Below are 26,919 nucleotides of genomic sequence, written 5' to 3' on the forward strand. Positions count from 1 at the left end.
TGCAGTAGTGGGTAACAAACCGTGAGGCTGGAATGGTCCTGAGGCCGGAATGGTCCTGAGGCCAAGAGGGCGACCTCAACCCTGACCCCCGTGTGAGGTTGTAAGACGTCCCAGATCTCAGTAAGGACCGGCGAGGTTTGAGCGTTGGCCCTTTAAATAACATGGCTTCAAGGGAAACCACAATGTTCTGTAAGCGAATAACTGAGGTTTCTCAGAGTAGATAGGATGAATCACACTGCTGATGAATTTTGTATGTTGTCCTATCATTAACATCATTTGGGGAAAGTCTACAGTGCCAGGGCGATTGAAAATCCTGCCAAGAAATGTAGAGTCTCTAGATGAGACATGTGGGCCAAGTTGCTGGAGTCCCAGCTAACCCAGTTTTCAACAGCACAGGGCACTGGCTCTTTGGAGTTGTGTGAAGGAATTTCAGGCGAATTGGTTCAAGGGCTGGGTGTTTGTATCTTACTTATGCTGGACACGAGACTGGGAGACCACACTACTTGTTTAACCTGTCAAATGTAAACTCCTGTTGAGTGACCGGTTTTAAGCATGGTAAGGGAATAACTATCAAGAAAACTCACCGGTCGTCCTGGCAAACCAATTTCACCTTTTCGACCAGGATACCCTGGGATGCCCTGCAATAAGACAACATAAGAAATATAAGGAGGAGCAGGCCATTCAGCCCCTCATGCCTGTCCTACCATTCAATAGAACCATGGCTGCTCCTTTGTCACCTCCCTGCATTAATCCCATATCCTTTGATTTCTTGAATTTCCAATGGATTAAATCATGAAATGGGCAGCTCAGCTGACAGCACCACTGGGTGCTGGGCTCCAGTATCCACCCTTTGGATTAACCAGCACCAAATGCGATCCTGGCCTTTCGAGGTGAACGCCTGTTGTCATAAGGGTGTCACCAGGAACAAAGGCTGGACTTCCTTCTACTTACAATCACGTGGAATGTACTGTTAACCAGTATACCATTAACTCCTAAAATCTCCACACACAGCTTCTGACATTCAGAGGCATTACCATCACAGAGTCCCCCACTATCAATATCCTGGGGGATACCATTGACCAGAACCTGAACTGGAGTAGCCATATACACAATGTGGCCCCAAGAGCAGGTCAGAGGTGAGGAGTTCTATGGCGAGAAACTCACCTTCGAACTCCCCAAAGCCTGTCCAGCACCTACAAGGCTCAGGTCAGGAGTGTGATGGGATACTCTCCACTTGCCTGGATGAGTGCAGTTTCAACAACACTCAAGAGGCTCGACACCATGCAGGTCACAGCAACTAGCCTGATAGGGCACCCCCCCCCCCATCCACAACCATTCACTCACTTCTCCACCAATGCACAGTAGCAGCAGTTTGTACCATCTACAGGATGCACTGCAGCAACTCACCAAGACTCCATGGACAGCACCTTCCAAACCTATGACCTCTACCGGCTGGAAGGACAAGGGGAGCAAAAACATGGGAACACCACCCCCTGGAAGTTGCTCCAAGCCACACACCATCCTGACGCGGAAATATATCACCGTTCCTTCACCGTTGCTGGGTCAAAACCCTGGAACTCCCTCCCTAACAGCATTGTGGGGACACCCACACCTCAGGGACTGCAGTGGTTCAAGAAGGCAGCTCACCACCACCTTCTCAAGGGCAACTAGCGATGGGCAATTAAATGCTGGCTCAGCCTGAGAAGCCCACATCCTTTGAATGCACAAAAGGAAAGCAGGAAGTCCCTAACTGGGACCACTTCCTTGGGCGAGGTCTTAGCATTCATCGGCTAATATTGTGCTTTCCATTACATGAGATAATCTGTATCTGAACTCTCTGGGACCAGTTTTGATGGGATCAGGCTGCGCAGGTTGTGGGGGGTGGGTGTTGGGTGGTAGAAATCTGGGTTTCTACATACCTGATGTAGTATTTGGGTGAGATTTTTTTAAACTGGAATCCTGCCCTGATGCCCACCTTCCAATTAGGACAGGGAGTACACAGAGTGGCAGGGGAGACCAGAGCATCAGGGAGGGAGCCTGCAGCGGGTAATGGGAGACTGGGCAGAGGATCTGATCCCTGAGCAGGGGTTCAATCCTAGGGTTAGGGGTCATCTGTATGGTGGAGTGGGGTTTAAAATGATCTGCATGAATTCACAAAGGAACAAGGGATATTAGAGGACTGGATAATCTCTGGAGAGAGAACCTACTTCCGTACTGAGGACCTCTCTGAAACTGACTCGATCTTCAGCAACTGTTGAAAATGAACGGACCTCTGGGGATCTTTGTGGCATCATAGTGGCACAGCTTGTCGAGCTGTTGCCTCACAGCTCCAGAGGGGTACTCATTGCATTTTGTCAGTGGGGGGGATGTTGGGAGATGGGCTGAGCATCAGGGAGAGTAGAGGACTGGAGGGTTAGGGGTTCGGTGCAGTAAGAGGCACCCATTTTAGAGGAGATAGAAACTAGTGCTGTGTGGACAATGTGGTGCTAAACTTTGGTGTGCAGCATGAGCCAACATTAATCCAATGCAAAATGGATGCTGCAACTTTACCTGTGGGCCCATGGGTCCAGGAACACCAGGCGCGCCCTGTGAAAGAAAAACATTTGCATAGCCTTAGATTCAATGCAGTCCAACTGGGGAGCTGATTCAACATGACTGTCACTTCTCCGGGAAGAATGCGAGAATGAAGCCCCAGGTCTAATGATCATTGTAGTGGTGGGGCAGGGGTTGAAGGTGGAAAGCAGCAAGGGTCACTCTCAGAACGTTTGCTTTTACTGGTGGCTGGAGTACAACTTTTATACATCATCCTAAGGACTGTGGCAGCATGGTGGTGCAGCTGGCAGAGCCGCTGCCTCACAGATCCAGAGACCAGGGTTCGATCCTGACCTCCAGCGCTGTCTGTGTGGAGTTTGCACATCCTCCCTGTGACTGCGAGGGTTACCTCTAGGTGCTCTGGCTCCTCCCATATCTCATGAACAAGTGGGTTGGTAGGTTAATTGGGCATTGTAAACTATCCCTGGAGTGGTAGAATCTGAGGGGAGCTGATGGGAATGTGGGGAGAATAAAATGCAATTACTGTAAATGGGTGGTTGATGGTCGGCATGGAATCAATGGGCCAAAGGGCCTGTTTCCATGCTCTATGACTCTAATGACAACTTAAACAGCGGCGACCTTAACAAACCTAACAGTGGCTAAACAGACCTCAGCTGGACCACGCTTGGGAGTGTCGAGTTCAACTCCAGTTTCTGAATTACGGGGAGTATATAGGGGCACCGTGCAGGGTTCAATGAAGAAACCCAACTCTTCTCTTGAAAAGCTAAGGCAGAAGCATGACCTAACAGTGTTTAAAATTATAAAGGATCTTGAGAGACTGGACAAAGGGAAGAGCAAAAGTAGAGGCCCTCAAAGTAAAATAAACATCAAAAACCAAATGGGGGACTGAGAAGAAATTTGTTTATCCAGAGAGCAGTGAGAGTGTGAATCTCAGACAGTAACTGAGGCAAAGATATCTAGAGCTGGAAAAAAAATTGATGCATTCAAGGTGAAACCAGATAAGAACTCAAGGGGTAAGGCAATGGAACATAATTCTTACAGAATAAGATGAAGAAGAAATGAAAAGAGCCTTAAGCAGGGATAGGAGGGGTTGAGAGGGACATGGGCCAAATGCAGGTAAGTGGGACCAACTTGGTGGGCACCATGGTCGGCATGGATGAGTTGGGCCAAAGGGCCTGTTTCTGTGCTGTATTACTCTTTGACTCCAAGCACCACTGGTTGGGTCTGCTTTGTGCTTTTCATGTAATTTGATATAATCATCACCTTGGAGACAATGGCAGCTAATCAGAAAAGCTTTCCACCATCTCAGAAGGATAAGCACAATTGGCTTTATCTGCCAACTGATGTAAACTCTCCCAGCAGCCAATGAACTCACTTGCACTGTTCCATTCTCATTTCCATTCGCTGTGATGTCGGGAGTTTATAGACAGCTGGAGAGCATGCCCGGAAACATGAAGCGATTTGTGTCCGGGTGTCCATGTCTAAACCAGACCAAGAGCAGGCCTCAGATTTAGCAGACATTAATAACGAAGTTATGTCCCACCTAGTCTGTGAAAGGTTTTGTGCAAACTAGTGAAACTAGTGAAGCCCTTTAATTGCTCACTGTACAGCAATAAATCAGTCAAATTGCATGGTTATTCGGAACGACTGTCAGATACTGTTCCATCATTCTGTGCCCTGAACACAAACCAATGCCTTTCCCAGTTTCCAAGCTAATTTCCTTACTCAACCCTTTATGAATGTACTACTCTCTGAGCTGCGGCTGTACCAGCTGCTGAAAGTACCCAGTCAGTCACGATTCCACCATCCCTGTGATGAATGAAGTGAGTCCTGAAACCTCACCACCATGCCACCCCCTCACTAAAGCAGACGGCTGAGTGGGATGGGGAGAAATTTCCCTCCTCTGATGATGGATCCTGTACACCAGTCAAAGTAAACCATTCCAGTTTCATTAATCGCGCGCCATCCAAGTACAATGAAACCACACACCAGGCTTTTCAGATCAGCACAAGTCTCTGCCTTGTTCTGAGGTTTCCTATATTAGCCAGACTGTTACGTAGGTTTGTAGTAAACAGGCTTTAACCAACTTTAATCATAGCAGTTGTAGCCAGAAATACAAAACCCAACAGATAATCTTTGCCATTTCAAGTTCCCAATACTGCTCTATCAGCACTTCTTCATACTACCCTCCTGTTAATTGGCTTCTATCCTTGAAGGAGTTGCCAAGATGGATTTAACTGCCCTGTCTGAGATTGTTTTTCATCTATCTGTTGTTTGCTTTGGGAAAGGGAATGATGGCAAGCAAGAGAGACTCCTTGCTTTGCTTGAAGTTTGCTGACAATTACGCTGAATGGGGTCTAGGGATCAACAGAGCCATCTCCTAATGTGGGTGACACCCAAGTTCATAACCTGGGGAGTACCTGGGTTGTAACTACCATAAAAGGCTGTGCAAGTCGATAGAGGAGGGTGAGAGTAGCCTACTAGAGATCTTTAACTACAATGGATGGACTTGGGGAAGATGTTTCCACAAATGAGAGGCTGAGATGATCACAAACAGGGAATTCAGGTTTGTTTAGCCACTGTTGAATTTGCTAACTTCTCATGTTTAAGCTGCCCTTTGGAAGATGTATAAACATTGCACTTCAGCACCAGTTGAAGCAAATGGTTCAAGAGAGAATAGGCAACTCACTTCCTTTAGAGTAGTTGGGATACACAGTATGGATGTAGGTAAGGTAATGGTGGAACGGGACAGCTGACAGGGTGAAATGAGGACAGACTGATATGCAGCAGAGACTCTGGCAAAGATGGGCTGCTTTGGCACTCCTGTTTTCACGGGGATACACACTGGCACAGCTGAACTGGAATGGGCTTCTCAGCGTCTCTGCCGACTCACCTTCAGGTCAGCACTTCTGGAAAGCAAGTTATTCAATGTGGCTCCGTCAAGGCCGGTGATGTAGCCAGGCTCTCCTTTCTCACCCTGAAAAGGCAGGACACTTCTCATCAGGGAGCCAACAGCTCAGATGAAAAATATTTTGCCAATTTCGTCACACATTAAGAAAGACATTATGACTCCTTTACCTCTTGCAGGAGATCGAGTGCAGTGACTTGCAGGGGAAACTGCTCCAAACAACTTGAGGTGCATTTATACTTTCATTTCCCTCTCCCCCACCCCCCGTTTCCTCTTCCAAGGACGGGGGTTTACCCTGAGCTGTCACTGCACAGCATACCTTTGGAGTTGAATTCCAGTCATCCAACCACCTTGGGCTTGCAACTGCGGTTAAAAAAGTCCCTGCATACTCCCAGGCTCCACTGTTACCAGACATCACCTCGTCCTGGGGGGGACACTGCAATACCTCTACCATCACTTGACCAAAATCCCAGGACTTCCTAACCAATGAGAATGTGGGAGCATCTTTACCACAAGCACTGCAGTGGTACAAGGGAGGGGAGGGCACAGTGGCGCAGTAAATAGAGCCGCTGTCTCACAGCACCAGAGACCGGGTTCAATCCTGACCTCAGTTCTCCCTGTGACCGAGTGGGTTTCCTCCAGGTGCTTCGTTTCCTCCCACATCCCAAAGACATGGGTCAGTGGGTTAATCGGCCACTGTAAATTGCCCCTAGTGTGTGGGTGATTGGTAGAATCTGGGGGGAGTTGATGGGAGTGTGGGGAGAATAAAGTGGGATTAATGTAGGATGAGAGTAAATGGGTGGTTGATGGTCAGCACGGACTCAGTGGGCCGAATGGCCTGTTTCCGTGCTGTATCTCTCCACGACCCTATAATCTTCTCAAGTAGGGATTGGCAAGAAACGTCAGGCTTGTCGGGAGGTCATCTATAACCTAGGAGCGAACGGAGAGAAACAAATCCCTCCAGTTATGCTCACTGCTCAGTAATGAGAAGCAACTGTGCCTTCATTCCTCCCTCACTCACACCAGACTCACAGCCAGATAGACTGTGATCAACTAACTCAGCCCAGGCTTCACACCCACAGAACTCAATACCACACAAAGCATCTGACAGAGTAAATAAGGAGAAAATGTTCCCAGGTGGCAGGAGGGGCAATAACCAGACGATGTAAATTTAAAATAATTCGGACTAAAACCAGAGAGGACGGAATTATTTTTAACCAGTGAGTTGATACCGTGTGGGATGCACTGCCTGAAGGGGTAGGAGAAGATTCAAAAGTTACTCTCTATTGGGAATTGGGTAACCTGGAAAGGGTGGCAAACAAAAGTTGATGGCAGTTCAATGAAAACCATGAATTATCTTCCTAAGCCTATCTCCCCCCGCCGCCCCCAAGGCACTCCTGAAAACCCACCTCTTTTTTCCCTCTCTTTTTGCGGCCTAGTGTCAGATTTTATTTGGTGCTGTTTTATGACTTCAGAAGCACCAATCAGATGCAAGTTATTGAAGCACCTACCTTTGGCCCAACCGAACCCTGAGGACCTGCATCTCCACGGTCACCTTTGGGACCTCTGGGACCCTGTGGAGCAGGAACAATGCAGTCCAAATGTTAAATATCAGAGGAACCACAATAGCCTCGCATCATTGCAAGTGAGAATTGCTTCCAGGCCTCGAGATTCTCATTGGTCACTTGCATCAAACTTTATTAAGGGAAGTAACTGATGATAATTTAAAGGACACACACACGCAAAAGAAACTTGGAGTAGAAATGCACCTTGTCCATTCTATATGATCGTGGCTGATCTGCTTCAGGCCTCATCCCCTGCTCTATACCCAAGACCCAAGGCGCTCAACCTTTCAAATATTTATCTACCTCCACTTTAAATATTTTTGATGGTCGGGCCTCCACAGCTCCCTGGGGCAGAGAATTCCAGAGATTCGCTGCCTTCTGTGAGAAGAAATATCAACATACCTCGATTTTAAACGATTACCCCCATATCTTGAAGCTGTATCCCCTCGTCTGAGACTCTCCCACTGGTGAAAGCTACGTCACTCAAATCAATACTAATTATATACTTATTTAAGTTTATGTATGTTTGTCATGTTTGTGCTGCTGCTGCAAAAAGCTTAATTTTCGTGGCATTTACACCCTGGGTATGTATGCCCATGACAACACACTTGAGCTTGTACTGGCAGGTAAAATATCCATGACCAATAACTATTGGTGAAATGCTGCTCTCTCATGTGACATCAGCAGAACAATGAGGCACTGGTTGACAGCCGTGGTTCAGTCAGTGATAATCTCACCCTGACTTTTCAGATGGAGTGTCTCCTATAACTAACTGTTTGGGAAGAGTCCATACAAGATATTATACCCATAATGAGAGTGGGACCAACTCTGTTACGATGTGTTAACCTTGTACCATTTACAAAAAAAGATTCCTACCTCTCCTCCAGGTACAGCAGGAAGCCCATCGACCATCTAAGGAAAGAGAGAATTAATCACCACTCGTTAAACAGTAATTTCAATTTTAATTTCAATGCATTGAAACTCTGAGAAGTCTCCATTGTTACTGACTGCTGCCTTAGTTACTTCATTTACTGGTTCCAATCCCATAATCTCCATAAGCTTGCGGGAATCAGCCAAACATGATGTTATTTTGCGCCAGTCTCATCAATGATGATCACACCCTCAGATCTCCTGCTCCTCCCCTGCCCACTTTCCCCTTCCCTTCCCTCCCCACTCAACCCCCAGCAGGCCATTCATCAATAGACCCACTGCAGCTGAAGCCTTGATAAACCATCCCCAGCATCTGGTGCTGTTGGAAATCAGAAGTTGTTGGAGGACCGTCAAAATCAAACCATACAACCTGATGAGGATTCCAGGGTATGGAATCCCTCTGATGTTTGTCAGTGCCACAGCTGAGCCAACAAGCCTGCTGGAAAACTGCAGGAAGCTGCCAAACTGTCACTGGAAATGCCGAGGACCTCTCAGGAAGTTCGGATACCTCGAATTGCGCACGCTTGGCCAGGAATCCCGAATTTCCTGACAGTTACATGGGAAAATGCTAGCAGTACCAAGTGGGAAGATCTGGCCCAATACTTTGAAGAGTAAGGTAGTTCTCCCATGTCTCAGACAACATCATTAAAACGAACGATCTCGTCGCTACTTGACTGCAGTTTGTGGTCTCTGCTAAGCACAAGTTGGCCACCGCATTCCCTAAACTATACTTCAAAACATACTTGCCTGAGGTTGTAGAATGCGTTAAAGAAATTCAAATCAAAATCAGAACTAAATTGGCAGCAATGTTTGGTGTTCTAAAATCAGTTTTAAGGTCTTGCCTGAAACCAGATCAGGCTGCACAGGGCTAAAAGTTTCTATTCATATTTTCTCCCGACATAGAAGGAAGCTATTCTGCCCATCAAGTCCAGACTGGCTCTCAGAACACTTCTTTCACTGTAACCTACTCTCTCACACCCTCCACCAATCTACAGTAGGGGTAATTTACAGTGGTCAATTAACCTACTGACCCAGGCGTCTTTGGGATGTCGGAGGAAACCGGAGCACCCGGGGGAAACCCACATGGTCACAGGGAGAACATGCAAACTCCACACAGGCAGCACCTGAGGTCAGGATTGAACCCAGGTCGCTGGAGCTGCGAGGCAGCAGCTCCACCAGCTACGCCACTGAGCGGCTCTATCTCACTTTGCAACATGAAGTATGATAGCGTGCAATAGAAACCCTGACCTACAGAAGTACAATGGAAGCGATCTGTCAACAGATCATCCTGTGCAGATCTCAGAAAGTTTTGATGGACCTGGTGTCTTTGTTTCTGCTTCTTTAGAAAACACCCTCCTGCCTTTGGAGTTGGACACACTGTGGCCATATGAGTGGTCATACACACGATTAATCCTGTCCACCATTTAATTAGGCCACAGCTGATCCGTATCTCAACTCCAGTTACCCACTGCGTCTCCGGCACGGTAGCGTAGCAGTTAGCACGACGCTATTACAGCGCCAGCGATAGGGGTTCGATTCCTGTCGCTGTCTGTAAGGAGTTTCTACGTTCTCCTGTGTCTGCGTGGGTTTCCTCCGGGTGCCCCGGTTTCCTCCCACATTGTAAAGACGTACAGGTAGGTTAATTGGGTTTAAAATGGGCGGCGTGGACTTGTTGGGCTGGAAGGGCCTGTTACCACGCTGTAAATTAAAAAAATTAAAAAAAAATAAAACCCCTGACCCAACAAAAATCTCAATTTTGAGATGTTCAGCTAAACCTTAGGCATTGTAGCCCCTGGTAAGGGAGTGCCAGATTTCCCTGCGGCCCCTTTGTGAGGAGATGTTCCCTGAAATGACCCCTCACTGGCCGAGCTCTAATTCTACGATGTACACCTTGTTCTGGACTCCCCTCTAATGACCCCATTCAATCCACCGATCAACTCATACAGATTATTAGGCCATGCCTTACTCTTCTACGCCCAAGGGAGGACAAGTTCAATCTAAGGAACCCTACTACCAAATCTGACCTTTTATCCTTCTGGAGAACCTGTGTTGGAAACCAATTCTCACTCCCCCAGTGTGGACTAAACTGAGCTTCACTCAAGTTTACTAAGTCAGCACAATGGTGTAGCTGGTTGAGCTGCTGCCTCAGAGCTCTAGAGACCCGGGTTCAATCCTGACCCTGGCTGCTGTCTGTGTGAAGTTTGCACATTTTTCCTGTGACTGTGTGGGTTTCCTCTGGGTGCACCGGTTTCCTTCCACAGCCCAAAGCTGCGCGGTATGTAGGTTAATTGGCCGCTGTGATGCGGTCAAAAATGTAGGTTAATCAGGCACTGTGAAATTCCCCTAGTGTGTAGGTGATGGTAGAATATGGGGGGGAGTTCACGAGAATGTGGGGAGAATAAAGGATTAACATAGGATTGGTGCCCATGGATGGACGATGGTCAGTGTGGATTGAAGAGCCGGTTTCGGTTCTATATCTCTCTATGTCTCAAGTGCAGCACAAGTTCCAGCCCTTTGTACTCAGCATCAGACTGTACAATGCAGCAAACCTCTGCCACGCGATAAAAGTTTGTGAAAAAGCACTTACGTTGCCACGACCATACACGTATCCTGGAGGACCAGGTGGGCCAGGCAATCCCACGCCATCTCTGCCAGCCTCGCCCTACAAGACAAACAGCCAGAAGCACATTAGCAACCCTACCCAACCCAACCCCTTTAGCTTCAGGCTGAGGATAATAAGTTACTTCACAAAATAGTGGATGGCCAGCATCAGGGAGAGATCTTATTTCTCTCCACCTTGGTTGAGCGCTTGTATAATGAATGATCAGAGTAACCAACTCACACTCATTGACAGTTACCATTACTAAAGGTGAGCAAATTCAATGCCTGAACTGTGCTGGTGTCGCAACGCTCAATATCATTCTGGAAAATACCAATGTGCTAGGCAGGGCATGCTGGCAGTCTCGCCAAACTTCCAGGCTCACCCTGGAGTCTCAAAGAAGCAACCCTGGGCAAAAAAATTAAAATGAAAAGAAAATTGCAGACGTTTGAAATCCGAAGAAAATGCTGGAAACACTCAGCAGGTCAAACAGGAAGAGAAACAGGGTTAACTTTTCAGGTCAAAGACTTTTCATCAGAACTGGGAAAGAGAGTAAAATTTTCAGCAGTAGAGGAGGTGGGGGAGGGACGGGCAGAACAATTATCTCTGATTGGGTGAGACCAAATGGGCTCATGTGGCAAGTAGATACAGATTATGCTTCTTTGCCTTTGTCTTTCCACGGATAAAGACTGATTCTACTGAGTGTTTCAAGCACTTTCTGTTTTTATTTCAGAAAGAAAAAAAGAGCTAGGATATCAAAAACATTGTGTTTTTAAAAGGAATTTCTTTCACACTTTTGTTCATGGTTTCTGAAAATATCAGGGACAGGGCGAAAGGCTGCTTGATTGGGGGCGGCAGGGGTGAGTGTGGGGGATAATGTGCAGGAACACATCCAAACCCAAGCAGGTGACTGTTATGAAGCACCAACCAAAGGGCTTCATACATATGGGCTCCTGAAAGTTTGCCATGGGAAATTGTATGGATTCTTAGCTCAAACCATTGGTATTAAACACTATGGAGGAGTATGTGGCCCCTGTACTGGAAAGAGGAAATGCCAGTGAGGGTGTTCTGTTTGTTCATTTCAGGCAGGATGAAAGGGTTATCTGTCTGATCCAGGATGGAAACACCCACACATCTCTGGGATTATACGGTGGACTTGGAGCAGGGTCGGAGAGTTTGGAACATGCTGACACCATGCCTGGAGTTGTTCTCCTTACAGGAGTTCAGCATTATGAAGGCTTTAGGTAGGGTGCAGAAAGAAAGTGGAGCTGTTCCCCTGACAACCAAGGATCACAGGTACGGCAAAAGCAGAAAAGAGGGGCATTTTTGCTTTCCCTGATGAGTTGTTCTGATCTTGGACTCATAGCCTGATAGAAACACACTCAATAGGAAGCTTGAATATGAAATCAGACACATAAGGGAAAGATATTTGCAGAAAGAACAGAGAAGTGGGTCTAAATGGATGGCCCTTTCAAAGAGTGGGACAGGTGTGATAGGTCAAGTGGGCTCCTTCCATGCTCTTTGAGTCAATGATCCACTAACGATCTTTATCTCATCTGGCTGCAGGGTTAGGTGTCAGGTTCTGGGAGAGCCCCATGAAAAAGGGACAGAGATCCACAGACCCAAACACTAGCGGCAGATTGGGACTGATGCGAAAGGTGCTCATCTTCCTGTCCCAGCTCCCAACTGCTATGGCTCCCGGAAAAATGGCAAGGCACGCATTAACTGGTTTAGATGAGGATAGATATCAGATGCCACTACCGTTCTATGTATCTTTGTTTGTACAGAAGGAAATAATTGTGATTGTAATCACCTTCTCAACACACAGTAAACATGCTGACCTTTCCAATGTGTTAAGTTGAAGACTTCCCATTCTACAAAGAAGTGAAACTTTGCTGTGGGTTGTGTTTAAATTTAAACAAATGACTGTAATTATTTGTGTCTGGCATACACCACAAGCCAAACCATTGTAAAGTAGCTGCCTGATTTTCTGAGAAAGGAAGGAGTTTCAGTGGTTTTCTTTCCGAGCTGTCTTGACTGCATCAGGGCTCCTCCTAATGGCAGAGAGATGATACAGCAAGAATATCAGTCCCCCGAGACTCAGAAACAGCCACTGTGCTTACTCAAGACAAAGTGGAAACTTCCCTTGAGGACACTGTTTTGTTGACTTGCCGTGCAGATCGGCAGTGGTTTTCTGCACTGTTCTGGGTCAGCAGAACGTGGTCTTGAGTTCCACTGCAGATCTTCTAATGCAGCCTAGCATTTCAGTCCAGTGCATAGGGGAAGCAACGTTGTCTGAGGTGCCATTGGTCGAATGAGGCCACATTCAGGTGGCCTTTATTGGAGTGTCAGGAATCTCTCTGGTGTCCCACATAATATTTATTCTTCAACCAGCAACACTGAATCATTAGTTCATTATCACATTGTTGTTTGTGGGACTTTGCTGAACGCATCACAACAGTGACTACAGGACTCCTTTGGCTGTGAAAAAACACTGGAGCGATCTTAAGTTGTGAATGGAAATTCATGCTATTAATATTTTAATACCTGGACCCCTTGTCTGCTCTATCCATTCTACATTAACTGTTGTGAAAAACATGCCAAAATCCTCACCTTCATGCCTGGGTCTCCTTTAGCACCCTTTGGACCCTGAGAGAGAGAGAACAGACGTTGGTTAAAATAGATTAAAAGTCATATCTGCACCTCTAATAACTTACACCAGTGGATGAGCAGCTGCACTCTCACCTCTAGAGATCTAAGAATAATAGCCAGGCCAACACTCCACTTGGTACTGAGGGAGTGCCACACAGTCAAAGGTGCCTCTCTGACACCTGCCGGCCCTGCCGGATAAATGTAAAGGATCACACGGTGGTCTTTCAAAAGCAGAGGTGGGGGATCCTCCCAGGAATCCTGACAATATTTGTCCCAAAACTAATATCACTGAAACAAGTGATCTGGTCATCAACATACTGTTGTTTGTTGTACTTTATTGTCCGCCATGATTCCTTCATTACACCACAGGCACATTTCACTGACTGTAAAGTGCTTTGTACACCCTGCAGCTTTCAAAGGTGCTACAGAAATGCAAGTCTCACTCTTTGCTGACTCTTCATTAATCTGTGCTCTTCTGCGGCATGGAGGTATGGATGGTCAATGCAATGATCAGGGTTTTGTAATAGAACCATACTGAATCAAAATCCCATCCCAGTCTAACAGTTGGGGTTAATAAATGGTTTGAAACCTAACCCCAGATAATGCCCTCAAAGTCTGCCTCTCCTCCTGATCACTGAAGAACATCCTCACCTCACACTACCTTAAAAGAAAGTGATTACAGTATGATACCCATCCTCCAACACAGAATGCAACCTCCCTATACATAGAGTACAATCACACTACAGCACAAAGTCAACCAATCTCCACAAAGAATACAACTTCCCTACAGCACAGAGTACAACTACTCTTCAAATATAAACACCCTGATCCAACATAACTGCACATAAAAACTAGAATTCGCTGGACATATTAAGCCTGGATCAGCCCTGTTCCCTGGAGCCTAGTGTGTTGGTGAGTCTTTTGATATGTATTGCTGGCCAGGCTGGCATTTGATGTCTAGTCCTGCCACCGGATCCCACCTGAGCCACTTCACGGGGCAAAACTCTGGAGTCACATGTACACCAGGTTGAGGGGGGATGACGGGTTTCCTTCCCCGAGGGACTTCAGCTGACGTCTCGATAACAATTCTTGAGGCTACTTTTACACCAATACTAGCTTTTCATTTCTCCTCATCCTTTTTTATCTAACTTCAAGTTCTTGAGCTGCATCTGCTGGTACGGATCACTGGATTTACCCAGAAACACGGCCACAGCACAATCAAATACAACTTTTCTTTTACAGTTTTTTCCTTCTGGTTTCAGATTCCCAGCACTTGCTGTGCATTGACCTTTCGATTAATTCCTTATACTTTGGCATCTTCCCATCATCTGTTTAGCTCTTCCCAAGGAGCTACCATCACCATAACAAAGAACTGCTGATTCCTTACAGAGTCCAGTTGCTAAAGCAGCAAGGATGAGTCTGCTATTGCTCAGCAGATGACCACTGGAGCTCTCTGGTGTGTGCGTACATGTGTGTGTATTTGTGTGTGTGTGTGTGTGTGTGTGTGTGTGTGTGTGTGTGTGTGTGTGTGTGTGTGTGTGTATATGTGTGTGTGTACCTGTGTGCATTTCTGCATGCCTGTGTGTGTGCATGTGTGTGTGCCTCTGTATGTGTGTATATGTGTGACTATGTGTGTGGGTGTATATGTTTCTGTGTATATATGCATGTGTCTGTTTGTGTGTGTACATATACATGTGTATCTGTAGAAGTGTGTGTATATATCTGTGTCTGTGTGATTGTGTGCATGAGCTAAGTCTGTGCAGCAGAGCCTGGTCTCAAATTGTCAGTAAGCATGCAAAGCATCAAACTTTTCAAAAGTGTCAAGTCCCTCGAGAGGGTGCAGGGGAGACATGTTAGAAATAGAAATACACCAGTCATAAAACAGATCAGGTGTTCAGAGAGATAAGCATTGTTCTCCTGGGAGAAGAGGACGGTTAAGGGAGACTCAGTCAACGAGTTCAACATTCTGAGGTGCTTTAACAGAGTACATAAGGAGATTCCCAGTTACGAGAGAGGGTTCTGGCCAGATGCCAAAAGTTTAAGATAACTCACAAGAGAGCTGGGGAGAATTTTATATCACAATCTGGAGGCAGTGGAAAGAGATTCAAATGGAATTTTCTTACATACACTGGAGGAAGCTGCAAGATTGAGGAATCAACTGGATAATTCTATCAATGTCCTTCTTTGTGGTGTGACTCAAATATTCAGCAAAATAAGATTTAGAGGAGGATGTGGTTTCTTGTTGGTTTGGGTGGCTACATCCAGCATGAAGAATGCACAGGTTAGTCACCTGCAGCTCTGACCATTGGCTTCTCGGTAAGCAATAAAGCAGATGCTAAAGCTTATGACTCAGTCAGCATTGGGACAGCATGATTGATGTTCAGAATTGTAACTACATCAATGCTTAAAAACAAGTGAAACCACAGCAACCAATAGCAGGAAGCAGTGTGAAGTCAACATCCGAGCTCGGAATGCTTCAAGAACTTTTTAAAAAAATCTTCTTCCCCGGCATTTGCATCTCCCTTGTTTCGACAGCTGGGACAGATTACACTGACAGCTGGAACAGGTTGTCAGAGGAAGGATGGTCAAGGGCAGGACACTGCCAAGATGTTGCAACAGGAAGACAGTAGCGATAGTCTCCTCGTCTAGCCACAAAATGCTCCCTTCAGCCAAGGTTTACTCTGTCATCTCCACAACATGTAGAACAAGGACCTCTTCATAAAGAGGATTTGCTTCCTCTTCCTTTGCTCCTATGAGGTGCGCCTTTTGTTTTAATATTATGCCCAACCACCACAGTGGCACAGCTAGTAGAGCCACTGCCTCATTGCCCCAGAGACCTGGGTTCGGTTCTGACTTCTGGCACTGTCTGTTTGGAGTTCACATGGCCCCCCTGTGACTGTGTGGGTTTCCTCTAGTGACTCTGGTTTCCTCCCACGTCCCAGTGATGTGCAGGTTGATAGGTCAATTGGCCGCTGTAAATTGTCCCTAGCGTAGGTGAGGGGCGGAATCTCGGGGGAGCTGATGAGAATCTGGGGAGAATACTGTAAGTGGGTGGTTGATGGTTGGCACGGACTCGGTGGGTCGAAGGGCCTGTTTTCATGCTGTTTGTCTCCATGTCTATGACTCAGTATGATGCCAACACAAATTACTCCTCTTTGTGAATAAAAATGGTTCACCAAACCATTTTGTGTTTGATAAGGTTCCTCATGGAAGGCTTATTCAGAAAGTCAGGAGGCATGGAATCCAGGGAAACTTGGCTGTGTGGATTCAGAATTGGCTCGCCCATAGAAGACAGAGGGTGGTGGTAGATGGAGTGTATTCTGCCTAGAGGTCGATGACCAGTGGTGTTCCGCAGGGATCTGTTCTGGGACCCCTGCTCTTTGTGATTTTTATAAATGACTTGGAAGAGGATGTGGAAGGGTGGGTTAGTAAGTTTGCTGATGATACAAAGGTTGGTGGTGTTGTGGATAGTGTAGAAGGTTGCTGTAGATTACAATGGGCTATTGATAGAATGCAGAGCTGGGCAGAGAAGTGGCAGATGGAGTTCAACCCGGATAAGTGTGAAGTGATACACTTCGGGAGATCAAATTGGAAGGCAGAATACAAGGTTAATGGTGGGACTGTTAAGTGTGGAGGAACAGAGGGATCTTGGGGTCCACGTCCATAGATCCCTCAAGGCTGCCATAAAGGTCAATAGGGTTGTTAAGAAGGCGTATGGAGTGTTGGCCTTCATTAGTCGGGGTACTGAGTTCAAGAGCAGCGAGGTGATGTTGCAGCTCTATAGATCTCTGGTCAGACCACCCCTGGAGTATTGTGTTCAGTTCTGGTTGCCTCATTATAGAAAGGATGTGGAAGCTTTAGAGAGTGTGCAGAGGACATTTACCAGGATGTTGCCAATTGGTGAGCATGTCTTATGAGGACAGGTTGAGCGAGCTAGGGCTTTTCTCTTTGGAGAGAAGGAGGATGAGAGGTGACTTCATAGAGGTGTACAAGATGATAAGAGGCATAGATCAAGTGGACAGTCAGAGACTTTACACAGTGCGACAATGGCTAACACAAGGGGACATAATTTTAAGGTGATTGGAAGAAGGTATAAAAGGGATGTCAGGGGTAAGTTTTTTACACAGAGAGTGACAGGTGTGTGGAACGCACTGCTGGCAGAGGTGGTGGGGGCAGATACATTAGGGACATTTAAGAGACTCTTAATGATAGAAAAATAGGGGGATATGTGGGAGGGAAGGGTTAGATAGATCTTAGAGCAGGATAAAATGTCGGCACAACATTGTGGACTGAAGGGCCTGTACTGTGTTGTAGTGTTCTATGTTCTATGTTCAAACAATTCATGAAGATGATGGCTTATCAAACAAATGGAAAATTAGTAAAATTCAACAATAAAACACAACAGAGCAAACAGTGATCGGTCTGACAAGAGCACTGATGTTGCCTTGTACTTTGTTTATCCCAGATTGAATACTTCAGGTTGAATACTCCAGATTGAATACCTTAATGCAGTTGATGGTAATCACCTTGTAGTCAGCAGACACACGCACAAATTCAGGCTGATTACTCCAGCGGAGTACAGAGGAGGTGCAGCCCTGTTAGAGGAGCTGATTTTCTGAACAGACATTGATCTGCAGCCCCATCTTCCCTCCCAGGTAAAATACCAGCCACACCACTGAAAGGGCAGCAGAACTCCCTTCAATACCTTGGCTAAAATCTATCCCTCAACCAGCAAAACCAGTGAATAGACAATGTGGTGATTATTAAACATTGCTGTTTATGATCTTTGCTTCACATGAAAACAAGTGTTTCATTGGCTGTATAGCGCTTGGCATTGAAGTTTTTGTACAAGTGCCATGTTTATCTATGTGTTCACCTACTTGTGGAAGAAATGTGACAAATCATATGAAAAACAACAGCCCAATTCTAGTCTTCAGTCAGAGAAGTAATTCATCTGATCGGGGTGACACTGAGGAAGAACAGGCTAAAAATCAGGCACCTTCTGTGATGGGCCTGTGACCCATTCTGTGCATCCAGATGTTTAATCGGTTACCCTGACGGCAGTCTACGTCCCACCCCAGGTGAACGTGAAGCCTGCACTCAATGATCAATACTCTGCAATCAACAGCCTTGAAACTGTCTACCCTGAGGCCCTGTTCATCATAGTTGGTGACTTCAACCAGGCCAACTTCAAGAGGCGGTGCTACCAAAATACTACCAGCGTGTCTCCTGTCCCACCAGGGGCCCAAACACCCTTGACCATTGCTATACAACCATTGCCTACCGATCCATTTCCCTCCCCCCCACCCCACCACACTTTGGTAAATCAGACCACCAGGCCATGCTCCTTCTCCCTGCATACAAACAGAAACTGAAATGCGAGGATCCAGTACAGAAAGTCGTACAAAGCCAGTCTAAGGAAATAGATGAGCTTCTATGCGACTGCTCTGAGTCAGTTTACTGGTTCGTATTCAAGGACTCAGCGGCCAATCTAAATGAGTATGTCATCACCATCACAGACTTCATTGGCAAGTGTGTAGAGGACTGCATACCAAATCTGGGTGCTCCCCAACCGGAAACCAGGGACAAACCGAGAGATCCACTTCTTACCGAACCATGTCTTTGGTGTTCAAATTGGGTGACCCCAACCTATACAGGAAATTGTGGTACAGCCTCTGTAAAGCTATCAGGGATGTATCACAGCTGGTAATGGCAACTGCTCTGCCTAGGACTGCAAAAAATTGTAGAGAATTGTGGACACAGCTCAGTCCATCACGAAAACCAGCCTCCCCTCCATTGACTCTGTCTACACTTCCTGCTGCCTCGGGAAAGCAGCAGCAGCATAATCAAAGACCCCACCCACCCAGGACATTCTCTCTTCTCCCCTCTCCCATCAGGCAGAAGATACAAAAGCTTGAAAACACACACCACCAAGCATCTTGAACGGACCTCTTGTAAGATAAAGATGAACTCTTGACCTCACAATCTACCTCATTGTGGCCCTTGCACCTTATTGTCTCCCTGCACTGCACTTTCTCTGTAACTGTAACACTATATTCTGCATTCTGTTATTGCTTTTCTCTGGCACTACATCAATGCACTTATGTTTTGAAATGATCTGTATGGATGACTGGCAAAACAAAGTTTTTCAATTTATCTCAGTACACGTGACAATAATGAACCAATTACCAATTAATCTGTTCAAGTCCCTACCAGCCCTTTCTTCCCTGTTCAACACTGGTACATAGGCTGAGTTTTAGCAGAAGTGCAAAATGCTGGCCACCTGAAACTGTCAAAGTCCTCAATTACCAAAAGAGGAACATTTGTAAATTAATTATTCTTTAGGTTCCCAATTTAAAAATCTTTCAGGAACAGCTCTGCATCAGTCTCAGATGGACAAGCCTCTTTCCCCCTCAATCCCATCCATGTATTCCAGTTAGGGAACAAAATAAGCTCAGTCATCTCTGGCAAGTTTTGAGAACCAAATGTGCACCTGAAAATGATTCAGATGATTCTGTAACTGTTTGTAGCACTACTTACTCACCTGAGGACCAGGTAATCCCTTCAACCCAGTTTCTCCTGGATATCCTGGGGCCCCTGGAATTCCCTGGGGAAAAAACAGTAATTTAATCTGCAAATTTACACTGCTGTAAACAAGGGTAGGTTGCAAACTTCACCATATTTAGGTGTCAGCAGCTGGCAATCAGTTGATTAACAATTTTACCTCTGAGCCAGAAAGTTGCGGGTTCAAGTCCCATGCCAGAGACTTGAACACCAAAAAAAAGTTTGGCACCCTTCTGCTACACCAGGGGTGTGCTGCACTGTTGGAAGTTTCGTCTTGTGGATGAAACATTAGACAATGGACATAAAATTCTCTACATTATTATCCTGAAGAAAATCAGTGGAGTTCTACAGTATCCCAGCCAATATTTATCTATTAGCTAAAAACAGCCTTTATCAGATTTCTGATTGTGGGATCTCACAGCAGGTAACTTATCTGTCATATTTCCTGCATTGAACAAGAGAGAATACTTGAATGGTACTTAATTGGCTGTGGTTTGGTTTGAAGCACCCTAACACTGTGAAGGTTTTACTTTCTCTCCACTCAGCTCTAACTACCCAGCTGAAAAAATATATTGCCCTTCCAATCCCTTTTGATTATAAGGTTTATCATTTTCCCAGCATCTCAATATTGAAGGGAAACTGTAGGTGGATTTCCTGCTTGCTTTGCAAAGCTTTTAATTAAAATAGTGTGTGAGTGTGTATATAGTTTCACACTGGTTATGAACTATTATTGTTTTCCTACCTCAACCTTGTGGAAATCAGAGCGAATAAACACCATTTATAAAGTGGCCGAGTTTTAGAACAAACACTCAATGCAAACCTCCCCTAAAACTGACTTCACCTCTGCACCGAGAGTTAAAATTTAAAGGAGTTAATACTACGTTAATGAGAATTAATATATATATTTATGGAGGCACAGTGGTGTGGCTAGTAGAGATGCTGCTTCACAGCTCCAGAGACCCCAGTTCAATCCTGACCTCCGGTGCTGTCTGTGCACGTTCTCCCTGCGTTTCCTCTGGGTGCTGCGGTTTCATAGAATTATTGAGTTGTACAGCACAGAAATGGGCCCTTTCAGTGCGCCTCATCCACTCTAATGGTGACACCTTTCTGTGCTAATCCTATTTGACACATTTGGCCCATATCCCTCTATGCCTTTCCTATCCAAGTAGCTATCTGAATGCCTTTTAAATGTTTTAATTGTATCTGCCTTTATCACCTCCTCTGGCAGCTGATTCCAGATATTCACCACGCTTTGTGTGAAAAACTTACCCCTCAGATCTCCTTTAAATTTCTCCCCTCTCACCTTAAACTTGTGCTCTCTAGTTCTAGACTACCCTATCCTGGGAAAAAGATTCTTACTATCTGTTACGGACTCAGTGAAAGTCCCTTTAAGATAGAGAGTGTGTGTGTATGTGTGTGTGAGGCGTGCTTACGTCAATAGAAGATAAAGGACGTAATGACGTTGTTGAAGAAGTCAGAAGAAGAAGGAGAGAGAGAGAGAGAGAGAGAGAAGGGAGAGAGACACCAGCCTGCTAGTTTCTCTGTTGATGGGTGAGAAACAATAACTGTGTCTGCCACTGAAATCCATGTATGGAAGTTGGAAGTAATCCGGTGGAGTTCACTTTGTTGCTGACCTGTAGAAGGAAACAGGTATTTGTGTGTGGACGACCACGATTCGGATGCTTTTCGGGGTGAGGAAGTCACTACCGAGTAAACCCTGAAGTGTCGTTTGGGTTCCATTGTGGAACATTTGGATTTCGTATTTACTCTCTCTATGTTTCCCTACGTCTACGTCTTATCTTCAGACAACGGTGGTTGTTGAAGAAGTCCTTGCTCATGTTTCATCTTATGGCTTGCGGAACTGAACTTTAAGAACCATTCCTGAACTGGGAGTTTTGGACTTTGACACACACACACACACGAAGAGTTTAGTTTTTGGGGTTAACGTTCAAGGTTTAACATTTTTGAATTCTAACATACTAACATTTTTACTTTTATTTTACGTATTATCATAAGTAGTAATTAATAAAATAGTTTTTAACACTGAATCATGCTCAGTGTGTTTCTTTTGTTGCTGGTTCATGACACTATCTCTCTTATGTACACCAGATATCCTTCTTCCCAAAGATGCGGGTTAATTGGCCACTCTGAATTGCCCTAAAGTGTAGGTGAGTGGTAGATTCTGTGGGGAATTGATGGGAATGTGGGGAGAATAAAATGGGATTGGTATAAATGGGTGGTTGATGGCTGGCAGGAATTTGATGGGTCTGTTTCCGTGCTGGCTCTATGAAAAGGCTACTTAAAATCAGCCACTGGAGAGAACTTACTTACCTTGTTTCCCTGCATTTATTAATCACACACTAAAATTTTGTATAATTTTTTTTGTTTGTTTGTTCACTGATGCAGACTTCAATGCCGACATTTACTGTCCATACCTAATTGCCTCTGAACTGAGAAGCTGGTTATCAGTCAATCATTTGGATCTGAAGTCACATATAACCCAGACAGGGTATGGGTGGCAGATTTCCTTCCCTGAAGGACATTGTGAGAAGACAATGCAGTAACTTTATCGGTAGCATCACTGAGACTAACTAACTTTTATTCTGGATTCATTTAATTACTTGAATTTAAATTCCATCAAGTCTAGAATTCAAACCCACATCGCTGGATCAATGGTCTGGCTCTCTAGAAGCTAATCCAGCAACAGAATCACTGTGCCAGTGTAGGACACAGGAATGGTTCACAGAGTCATAGAGTGAAACAGCATGCAAACAGGCCCTTTGGTCCATCGAGGCCAGTGTATGCCTGACTTGCTGAGTTCCTCCAGTACTTCTTGTGTATTGCTGCAGTGTAGCCCTGTGGCCCTTTGAGCCTGTTGTGCCATTCATTAGACTCTGGGTGATGTGTGTCTCAACCACCTTTACCTGCTCTGGATGATATTCCTTTTTCCCCATAAATTCAAAGATCTATTAGATAAGATAAAGATCAAATGACCCACCTGGCCTATTGGGATTCCAAACAACTTTTGTTTAAAAAAATTAATTTTCCTCTAAAATGGACAAGCTCTAATTTTAAGATTACTCCCTCTCTCTAACATTCCTTCATAAGAGATTGGAGTTTCTCTGATTTCATCCCTTTCTCATTTTAAACCTCATCAAACATCTGAACTCAACAGAATACAAGTTTATGTAACCATTCTCCAGAAAGTAATCCTTTACAGCCCGGTTTCCAGATGATGTTTCAAGGACAGTATCTTCTCCCCAAACTCGAATACGGTATTCTGACTGAGGCATGGCCAAGGTTGTATACCAGTGAAACATCACTGAGTCTCTTATGTGTTCCAGCTCCCAAAAAAGATAAAGGCTGATAGAAGGTTGGCATTAACATTAATGTATTGTCTTCAGTGATGAGTGCACCTGGACACCCTAACTCCTTTACCCCACTGCAACTCTCAATCTCTGGACATTAAGAAAATATTCCATGGCTCAGTTTTTCCTATTCTCTTTGCATACTCTGGCCTCACCTGCTGGACATGTCTAACAGCCTCTCCGTTTACAACACATTACACAGGCAAAGAAGGTCCATGTACTGGTAACTGCCCCCATGAATCCACCTGGTCTCACCCTCCTTCCCCACCCCACCCCCACCTTCTCCCCTACTTGTTCTTCTGAAGGGTTCTGGACCTGAATCTTTGTTTCTCTCTCCACAGATGCTGCCTGACCTGTTGAGTATTTCCAGCATTTTCTGATTTTTAAAAATATTTTGCATTGCAGCTTTTCAATTTTACAAGAAAATGTTCCTATTCTTGGCACCTGCACAGATTTTGCTTTATCCACTTGCAACTTCCTGCATCCACACCACCACCCCGTCTTCTGTTCAGTGGCATGTCCTCATCAGGAGTGATACTTTTGAAGATCAGTAAGAGGAGACAGGGTTAAGCCATGCTCTGTCCCCTGTACAGTGCAGTTAACTAAATGGTTATCAGTAAACCTGGGGATAAGCCATCAGTCAGATGATGAAAGACCCAATGGCAGCCACTGCCTCAACCTTGGCACCAAGGAACATGGTTGAGGAAGAGGTATTAGAGGAGCTAGTGGGCTCATTAGAATGGATAGATTGATGCCACTGCTGCATCAGTGCCTTGTGTTTGGTTAGGACCCACTGCGGCTTTCTGGTCAATGGGAGTCCTTGCTTATGGACAGTAAAGGAACAGAGGAAGGCTACTGTTGCCAGCCCAGCAAGTGCAGATAGTTAGGACTCACCTGTTCTCCTTTGGGGCCTGGCTCACCCTGTGAGGAAAAGAACAAGCAAGCTGTTAGGAACCCTGCAATATTGTTCCACATTTCAATTCAATCACGGCCATCTCTATTTTGACTCCATTTACCTGCTCTGGTTCTCAACAAAAATCAATCGATCTCAGTTTTGAAATTTCCAATTAATCTGCATCGTAAACATGTTTCCGTGAGTAGGTAATAAGTCCCAGCTCTCATCAATGATGTACTAGCTATTTATAGAAGGAGTTGGTAACTCGTATATGGTTTTGATTTTGGAGGGCAAGCAAACTTAAAGTCACTGAGTATCTTGATGCATAACAGTCTTGGCCAGAGTTGGACAGATGTTCCCTAAACTTGCAAGCATTTAAGTCAGATGTGGTGGGACAAGTTTAACTCTTTAGCTGCTGAGTTCAGGATCACGCTCAGAAAAGCAGGTGCTTCATAGAGTGGAAATTGGAAGGTGCTGCCCCCCTCAGTTCCTCTTCTGCTAATATTACAAACCAGAAGTCACCAGCGGGTTAATGCTGAATCCATGCCCTCCCCAGCACTGAGAGCATCTACATGAGGCGCTGCCTCAAGAAGGCGGCATCTATCATCAAGGATCCCCACCATCCGGGTCATGCCCTCCTCTCACTGCTACCATCAGGCAGGAGGTACAGAAGCCTGAAGACCCACACCACCAGGTTCAGGAACAGCTACTTTCCTACAACCATCAGGTTCCTGAACTAACCTGCACAACCCTAATCTTACTTTTAAAAACTTTATTTATACAGCACGGTAACAGACCCTTCTGGCCCAACGAGTCTGCACCACCCATTTAAACCCACGTTAACCTACCTGTACATCTTTGGAATGTGGGAGGAAACCGGAGCACCCGGAGGAAACCCACGCAGACACGGGGAGAACGTACAAACTCCTCACAGACAGCGATGGGAATCGAACCCCGATCGCTGGCACTGTAATAGCATCGCGCTAACAGCTACGCTACCATGCTGCCCGTAAACAATGGAACCTCAGCAATGGAACACTACGGAACACCTCTTGCACTACCATGGACTTATCGTGTTTTTTTGCACTAATGTCTTGTTTTGTAATCTTTTTTCTTCACTTATGTTCTGTGTGTTTTCTGAATCTACGTGGCTATGATGCTGCTGCAAGCAAGTTTTTCATTGTTCCTGTACCTCACCGTACTTGTGTACGTGACAATAAACTCAACTTGACTTGATGGTCTCGTGTAAACAATCATAAGATAATAATTTCCACTGAATACAAGAAAACAGGAGCAGAAGTATGCCACCAGGCCCCTCAAGCCTGCCCCTCCGTTCAATGCGATCATGACTGATCTACTCCAGCCTTCCACTCCTCCTCTCTGCCAGATCCCCACAGGCCTCAATCTCCTGATCTTTTAAAAATTTATCTACCTTCCATTTAAATACTTCCAATGATCCAGCCTCCACAGCTCTCTGAAGCAGAGAATTCCAGAGGTTCACCACCCTCTGTGAGAAGAAGTTTCCACATACTATGGTTTTAAATGTAGATATAGCAGCTCTAACATAGGAAAAATGCCCCAAGGTGCTTCACAAGACTTTTGTCAAACAAAGAACTTATTCCACACAGATACTGGAGCAAATGACCAAAAGCTTGGTCTGAGAGATGTGGTAAGGGGCGTCTTAATGGAAGGAAGAGAGATAGAGAGGTGTAGGCAGGGATCCCAGGGCTCCTACACCTTGGAAAATGTTTACATCTGGAATCTGCAATCAGAGAGGGTAATAGGGCGAAAGGAGGTAGCAAGTAGAGGAGGCAAAACCATGGAAGGATTTTAAAACAAGGATGAGAATTTTACAAGTGAGGTGTTACTTAACCAGACACCAGTGTGGGTCAGGAAGTGCAGGGTGGAATGGAAGTTGGTGCAAATTAGGAAAATGTCAGCAGAGTTTTGGATGATCTTATGTTTATGGAGAGCAGAGTACATTGGAACAGCAAAAGGTAGAGACAGCAAAGAATTGTATGAGGGCTTCAGGTAAGCTGAGGTAGGGAATGGAGTCGGAGAAATTATGGAAGTGGACAGAGACGATCTTAGCGACGGCGTGGATATGAAGCCCAAAACATGCCTGGTCCAGTAGTGGTTGCTGGGAAGCCTATTGCTTAGTCATAATCACGCTCTCTTATCAGCCCAAGCTTCACCAGGCATGGAGCCATCTCCGATGTTTATTTGCTATATTTGATCAGGAGATGTGTTCTCAGCCAATCTAACTCAGTTTCTCTCTGAGGGAAGAGTCTTTGGTTTTTAAGTTCACATAATCTGGACCAACACTCCAGCAAGGTACTGCAGGAGTACTGCATTGCATTAAACTCAGCCCTAGTTGTACAGTTTGATGTACAAGAATCCCTGGAACTGCTTATGGAGAGTAAAGGCTTCTCTCCAGCCACCATTTAACTAACGTGATTACAAACAGACCATCCCACCACTTATCTTATTGTTATCTGTGAAGTCTGACTGAACACAGATCGTTCTCATGTCCCCTACATTGCAGCATTACCTACCCTTCATAATCAACTTCATTGCCTCTTCCTTGGATCACTCTAAGCTCATGATATGTCTTTTATAACTGCAAGCCCTGTGCTCTCCATCTCATTCATCAAACTCTACACAGAGCAAACTCATCACACCCAAGGCTGATGCCCATTCACCCAGACAGGTAAACACACATCACCAACCCTTGGAAGTAAACAGGAACTATTAAACTTCCAGACAGGAAACCCCTCCACCTGCTCCTAAAGCTGCAAAGGTGATCTCTCACCTTTTGTCCAGGAACTCCAGGTTGTCCAGGTATTCCCGGGATTCCCTTTGGAAGAAGAAAATCAATCACAACG

General features: G+C 45.4%; 1 protein-coding gene across 13 annotated transcripts in view; it reads right to left on the reverse strand.

The window, feature by feature from the left end:
• The window catches only part of LOC127568548 (collagen alpha-1(XVIII) chain-like), a 308,942-nt gene that overhangs the window by 17,253 nt on the left and 264,770 nt on the right, over nt 1-26,919 (reverse strand). For all 13 annotated transcript variants that reach the window (XM_052012503.1, XM_052012510.1, XM_052012540.1 and 10 more), the window contains 10 exons: nt 26,847-26,891; nt 24,034-24,060; nt 19,752-19,814; nt 13,169-13,204; nt 10,544-10,618; nt 7,903-7,938; nt 6,973-7,035; nt 5,447-5,530; nt 2,551-2,586; nt 585-638 (listed from right to left, as the gene is read on the reverse strand). In XM_052012503.1, the coding sequence (XP_051868463.1) occupies nt 585-638; nt 2,551-2,586; nt 5,447-5,530; nt 6,973-7,035; nt 7,903-7,938; nt 10,544-10,618; nt 13,169-13,204; nt 19,752-19,814; nt 24,034-24,060; nt 26,847-26,891 (519 nt within the window). The remainder of the gene's footprint in view (nt 1-584; nt 639-2,550; nt 2,587-5,446; nt 5,531-6,972; nt 7,036-7,902; nt 7,939-10,543; nt 10,619-13,168; nt 13,205-19,751; nt 19,815-24,033; nt 24,061-26,846; nt 26,892-26,919) is intronic.

This window comes from Pristis pectinata, chromosome 1, assembly GCF_009764475.1.
Source record: "Pristis pectinata isolate sPriPec2 chromosome 1, sPriPec2.1.pri, whole genome shotgun sequence".
Classification (NCBI taxonomy): Eukaryota; Metazoa; Chordata; class Chondrichthyes; order Rhinopristiformes; family Pristidae; genus Pristis; species Pristis pectinata.